The following is a 6,967-nucleotide window of genomic DNA, read 5'->3' on the forward strand; positions in this document are numbered from 1 at the left end:
TGTCCTGGAACTCACTCTGTAGACCAGGCTGGCCTCAAACTCAGAAATCCGCCTGCCTCTGCCTCCTGAGTGCTGGGATTAAAGGCGTGCGCCACCGTGCCCAGCCCACCTCATAGGTTTTTTTAAAACTATAGTGTGTAGGTACATGTTTGGCCTACTATGTGTGGAAGTTTGAGGATAACTGGCAGTGAGCTCTTCCCACCATGCTTGTTGCCTTGATGGTAAACCCAAAAGGTGAGACTCCTGCTCTAAACCCACACTAGTATAACAGCCTTTCTTTGTCTTCTAGGATGCGGACTATCCTTATTTGGGCACTAGATTGGATACCTATGAGGCATTGATTCAGAAAGTCCCTCAGCTCAACCAAATGGTTCGTACAGCAGCAGAAGTGGCTGGTCAGTTCATTATTAAACTTACCCATGACATTGAATTGAACCTGGACTATGAGATGTATAACAGCAAACTACTGTCATTTATGAGGGATCTGAACCAGTTCAAAGCAGCCATCAGGGTAAGCACCTAAGTTTTCTTTATTTAGCTTATATTTAGATCTACTTTTAAACCCTCCTCGTTACCTTCCGGTAACTGTCATTTCTTCTCTCAACTTGTATGAAATTGTGTGTGTGTGTGTGTGTGTGTGTGTCCGTTTTGTGTGTTCTGAGGCAGAGATTTAATATTAATCAGACTGGCTTTGAACTCGGAACAATATTCTGCCTCAGCCTTCAGATCTTGGAATTACAGTTGTCTGCTTCCAGATCCAGCTTTTCCCTCTTGTGTACGTTGCATTACAACACTTGGCTAGATCAGCCTTTTGTATGGCACATGAATGAGATCATGTAGCAGGTGTATCCAGCCTGTGGTCCAGCAACCACATTTATTTGGCCAAGGATTTCTATGAATGCAGCCCAACACAATGATAAACCTTAACTTGTTGTGTCTGCACTTTAAGTTCAACTATGTCATCTTGAGCATGAACTTTGTAGATGCAACATCATTTCCCAATGTCAGAAATCGGACATGTTGAGAATGGTGGTTGTGTGTGTGCAGTCCTAGTACTTGGTATATGCAGGCAGGTGCATCCCGAGTTTAAAGCCAGGTTATCTACATAAGGTATTTAAGGACATGGCATCCTTTCAAAAAAGGTTGGCCGTGTCTGATAGTGTTGGTCTTACTGTGCTTGACATATTTACTTGTTAGAAGTGAATGTGTATGCATAGTCATTGCATTTTTCTCTATATTTGTCGGTTGCTGTGTAGGTCATTTCCCCCTGTCGACTATTACAAATAATATTTGCCCAAGAGTGAAGTCACTGCTTTACACAGTTGAGAAATCTCTTGGATTTTTGTAAGGACTAATTCATGCCCCAAGAGGTTCCTCTTGCTGAAGTATCAGCATATGAAGTCTTTTCTTTTTTCTTTCTTTCTTTCTTTTTTTTTTTTAAGATTTTATTTCTTTATTATATTTAAATACACTGTCTTCAGACACACCAGAAGAGGGCATCAGATCCTATACAGATGGTTGTGAGCCACCATGTGGTTGCTGGGAATTCGACCTTCAGAAGAGCAGTCAGTGCTCTTAACTGCTGAGCCATCTCTCCAGCCCCACCCCACTTTTTTTTTTTTTTTTTTTAGATTTTATTTATTTATTATATGTAAGTTGAAGTCTTTTGTAGGAGGAAATTTGACTTAAGACCCACAATTTATTTGAAAAAGTTTTGGGTACCTAGGAGACTCCAGTATTTCCAATGCAGAGCTGTATTTTCTGTCATTTGTGACTCATAAGTAGGTTGAACCGGGCTTGGATAGAAAGAACAGGCAGAGCTGGTACCTACTAGGCTTTATGGTTTTTTGTTGTTGTTACATTTTTATTAGAGGTGGGTATCCTATGGCAAATGTGAGGGTCAGGACAGCTTGAAGGCACAAGCAGGAAACCTGTGTGGGCCTGGCGTTTTGAATGCGTTCTACAGGCGTGGTGGACAATAGCTTTACCTAATGAGCAGTTTCATTTGCCCAGCTATCGAGCTACCTACTGTCTGTCCTCTGTTGTTTTTTAAAATTCACATTAGTAAGTTAAGTTCTTCTCATCTGACTTTTTTAGATAAGAAATTGAGTTTTTTGGCCAGCCTAGGCCACCTTAGTGACTGCCAACAAACCCTGGGCAACAAATATGTGACAATGCTGGCACCCTACCTTAAAAGAAAGTATAACTTCTAATGAACAATTTAATGTTCGTCTTTGACAGGATATGGGTCTAAGTCTACAGTGGCTGTATTCCGCTCGTGGAGACTACTTCCGTGCTACTTCTAGGCTAACAACTGATTTTCATAATGCTGAGAAAACGAACAGATTTGTCATGAGGGAAATCAATGATCGTATTATGAAAGTAAGTGTGCTCTTAGGAAAGAAAGAGCTAATGCATGTAAACTTCTAGTTAGCAGTGCTTCTGTTTATTTAAAAGGAAAGTGGGTAGCGCCAGGCACCCACAATCCTTTGCTGCTTCAGAACTGAGTACAGATTCCAGGTTGTATCATGATCTAAACGTGTGCTATCTAACCTGGGAATAGAAAAGGCATTAATTTTATGTTCATTGTTTTATACTTTCTGAGACAGGGTTTTTCTGGGTAGCCCTGGCTGTCCTGGAACTCACTCTGTAGACCAGGCTGGCCTCGAACTCAGAAATCAGCCTGCCTCTGCCTCCCAAGTGCTGGGCTTAAAGGCATGCGCCACCACTGCCTGGCTGTTTTATACTTTTAAAGCCATTTAGGAACAGCATGGATGGTTCAGTAGTGAGTGCCTAAGATACTCATGTGTAAGTATGTTTTGCCCACATGTACATATATGTACCTGTTTGTACCTGGTATGGAGAAAGCCTGAAGAGGTCTTCCAGTCACCGAGGAACTGCACTTAAAGCGTTTTTTAAGCTACCTTGTGGCTTCTGGCATCTAAACGCGGGTCCTCTGCAAGAGCAGCAGTGGTCTTAATCTCTAACCACTGAGCTGTTTCTCCAGACCAACCCTAGCAATTGTTTTTAAAAGAAATGTTTTTTTAAGTTTATCGTCTATGTGAGTATACTGTAGCTGTCTTTAGACATACCAGAAGAGGGCATCGGATTCTATTACAGATGATTGTGTCCCATCATGTGGTTGCTGGGAATTGAACTCTGGAAGAACAGTCAGTGCTCTTAACTGCTCAGCCCTAGAAAAAAATCTTTAATGAGTTTTGGGCATGAATGAAGCTCTGCTAACTATCATAGCCAATTTGGGAGAAATAATCTCAGGTGCCTAAATTAGATCCCAGGAAGCTTGTAAAAGTGATGGAGAAAGCTGTGCTCTGCAGATCACGCTGAGCTCACAGATCTTCCTGCCCCCGGTGCTGGGATTAAAGGCAAGGCTATAATTGGGTTTTTTTGTTTGGTTGGTTTTTGTTTTTGTTTTTATTAGATATTTTCTTCCTTTACATTTCAAATGCTATACCCAAAGCCCCCTATACCCTCCCCCCTCCCTGCTCCCCAACCCAATAGTCCTGCTTTCTGGTATAATTAGTTTTTAATTTAAAAACCCCAATACCATTTAATTTGCTTTTTTAAACAATGGGAGTAACATTTTGCCTCAGACTTAGAAGATGATAATGTAACTGAGTTCTCAGTAGTCTGATTCAGAGAGGTTTTAACATTTGAAAGAAGACGTCACAAGTCATAGCACTGTTTAAGCAGTTTCATCTTTGTTATAGGTGGAGTATCACTTCCTGTCACCCTATGTATCTCCAAGAGAGTCTCCTTTCCGACATATCTTCTGGGGCTCTGGCTCTCACACTCTCTCAGCTTTAGTGGAGAACTTGGAGCTTCGTCAAAAAAATATTACTGCTTTTAATGAAACACTCTTCAGAAACCAGTTGGCTCTGGCTACTTGGACTATTCAGGGAGTCGCAAATGCCCTCTCTGGTGACGTTTGGAATATTGACAATGAGTTTTAAATGTAACATGCATAATTAAATAAGAGCAGGGTAGTCTGTTTCTAGACTTGTGTTGGTTGTGCTAAATTTTCATTAGAGCTCTAAAATCTAATGTTAAAATTCTACCCAATCATATAATGTCTTTAGGCAGCAGCTTTTAGTGCAGGGTTGGACCTACACTTCAAGTACAATGGATAACACTTTCCTTGTTTGTGATATCTTCTCAGATTATCTTTAGAATTTTTGAGTCCTTTATAATAACTTCCTCTTTGCTTCATGGTCATGAAAATGTCAGAACCAGTTGTAAGAACATTGCTATATGTCCTGAGGGCATTAACTAGTGTCTTTTGAGGTAGGAGGAAGATGGTGCTTGGTCAATGTGTGGAGGGTCAAAGTGGTAGTTGGGTGTGGTTTCCCCAACTCCATCTGATCTTCCACTGAGCTGTATGCCCTTAAGGATTTAGCTGGTTTGCATTTCCCTAAATTAGACAGTACTTTCAGAAGAGATGGAACTTGTTTTCTTGCCAGCAAGGTTGAAAATAGGTCCTTATGCTGCACCTATTTGTCGTTTACAGGAATAAGGCCTTACTGGTTTAACCTTGGTGTTATTTATGATGAGACCAGAAGCCAAAGACTTCAAGTTTTCTCTCCTCTGGCATCTGCCCTATAGTCTTTAGTTCTTTGTTTTTGTTTTGTTTTTCTTTTTCCAACATTTTCTGAAAAAGAACAAGTTTTAGACTCAGTTTGTCAGACTTGAAAAGAACACACTGCCAAGTTTTGGCCAAAGTGTTAGTCTTCAGGAAAGCTTTCTATCATTTTGGCACTGAGATATTTATTGTTTATTTATCAGTGACAGAGTTCACTATAAATAGTGGTTTGTTTTTTTTTATATAGAAGATAATTATCGGAAGCAGTGCCTTCCATAATTATGACAGTTATACTGTCGTTTTCTTTGAATAAAAGCAGCATCTGCTAATGAGACCCACAGATACTGGAAGTTTTGCACTTATGGTCAGCACTTGCAACTTTAGGAAGGAGAAAAGCCACAATCCAAACAATATGAGCTAGAAGAGGATTGGGTTAAATAAGAGATTCCTAATTGAGTTGGGGAAAAAAATGATAGTTTTCCTAAGTGCAGTGAGTTGTGGCCAAGTTAAATGTCATTTAAATGCTATGGTAGTACTTACATCTACAAAATTTTACAGCTCAATTTATTCAAGATGTAACTCAAAATCAATTTTGCAAAATTTCCAGTACCTTTGTCACAAACTTAACTCACATTATCGGGAGCAGTGTCTTCCATAATGTATAAAGAACAAGGTAGTTTTTGCCTACCACAGTGTCTATATCGGAGACAGTGATCTCCATATGTTACACTAAGGGTGTACGTAATTATCGGGAACAGTGTTTCCCATAATTTTCTTCATGCGATGACATCTTCAAAGCTTGAAGATCGTTAGTATCTAACATGAATTCCCAACTTCCTGTAGCTCCTTAGTTTTAGTTTCAAAAGTCATTTGTGGTCATTGAGCATTTGGTGGGTAAAATCAACTGCTGTAAAATCATTACTTCAAGATCCTTTTTTTAAAATGTGGGTATTTTGTTATCTCTGGTTTATGGAATAAAAGCATACGTTTATAATGTTTGCTGGTGACAAAGGAATTTAACTGTCTCCCTTTATTTGCATGTTATTTCCTAAATGTAGTTCTTAGAAGTTTGAATTCATTTTTGGTTTTTGGGAGGGTAGAAAGTAGAGAATAATGGGTGTTGGGAAGACAAAGCTTGCAAAAGGATCTTTATGTACCTGCTCATCATTATGGTGGCTAAGAATTATGTAGGTAATGAGCAAGATCACATTAACAAGGACTAGTTAGCCATCATTACGCATCTAATCAGTTTGCCGTGGGGGCAGTTCAAAGCTGCCCCCTGAGAACGTCACTAGGCTCTCAGGGTCTGGGCACCACTTGCCCAAGTTGCATCCACCAGATTATTTTGAGCCTCACTGAATTGTTTTGCTACTCAATTTTCCCTTCAGTCTTCACAGTGTTTCTCTTGTACCAGAATGAGCATCACCGTGCATAATGGGATTTCAAGTCTTGAATGAAGGGCATACATTTTGCATAGACTTCTCTGTGAAGTGACCTTTGCTGTAAGGGTTGTTTCCAGTCAAAGCAGTAAGTTGGTAAGGTTTAGTCTTGGGTGAAGTGTGAATCTGAGCAATAGCTTCTGCTGCTTATCAGGTTATTGTTGGGTAAAAATGTAGAATTTGAAGATAAAAATAGAGCAAGCTTTTGTCATGATTCACTGCTAGAATTTGCATGACCTTTACTGTGTTAGCTTTTGAATGCCTTTTGGTTTAGATTTGCCAACCTACACTCGACTGTTTTTGCTGTCGTGCCCTTATAAATGTATACAGCTGGTATGTAACAATGTGAAGATTCCTTCCCTGACTTAATAAAATACTTCCAATATACTAACTTGTCAGACTCATTTCATAGCAAAACTAGCTATAGAGTTCTTATGCACTTGGAGCTCTCTGCCATGCCCTCCTCCACTATCAACCTCACCAGAGTAGTAGTTACACAGACACATTGATGGTCTCTTGATAGACATTCTGATCTAGCTCCTCGTCCTTGGTGTATTTAGATAGATTCTACAGCAACAAAAATTGGTCTTATAGGTTCTAAAAATTGGGCCTGGAAAGATGGTATTAACTGGCCTTGCAGAGGGCCTAGCTTCTCCGCGCAGCACCTATTTGGTTTACAAGTGCTTATAACTCCAGCTATAGGATCTGTTACCCTCTTCCGGAATCCACAGGTACTGAATACATGAGGTGGGATGGCAGGCAAAATACGCATACAAAAATGCCTATTCCAGCCAGGCATGGTGGCGCACGCCTTTAATCCCAGCACTTGGGAGGCAGAAGCAGGCGGATTTCTGAGTTCGAGGCCAGCCTGGTCTACAGAGTGAGTTCCAGGACAGCCAGGGCTACACAGAGAAACCCTGTCTCGAAAAAC

General features: G+C 40.3%; 1 protein-coding gene across 2 annotated transcripts in view; it reads left to right on the plus strand.

Annotated features, from left to right (window-relative positions):
- The window catches only part of Tfrc (transferrin receptor), a 23,964-nt gene extending 17,548 nt beyond the window's left edge, over positions 1-6,416 (plus strand). For both annotated transcript variants that reach the window (XM_021209456.1, XM_029544478.1), the window contains exons 17-19: positions 290-511; positions 2,242-2,382; positions 3,729-6,416. In XM_021209456.1, coding sequence (XP_021065115.1) covers positions 290-511; positions 2,242-2,382; positions 3,729-3,971 — 606 coding nt within the window. In that variant the 3' untranslated portion in view covers positions 3,972-6,416. The remainder of the gene's footprint in view (positions 1-289; positions 512-2,241; positions 2,383-3,728) is intronic.
- Positions 6,417-6,967: the final 551 nt, after the last annotated feature.

Source organism: Mus pahari, chromosome 12, assembly GCF_900095145.1.
Source record: "Mus pahari chromosome 12, PAHARI_EIJ_v1.1, whole genome shotgun sequence".
Classification (NCBI taxonomy): domain Eukaryota; kingdom Metazoa; phylum Chordata; class Mammalia; order Rodentia; family Muridae; genus Mus; species Mus pahari.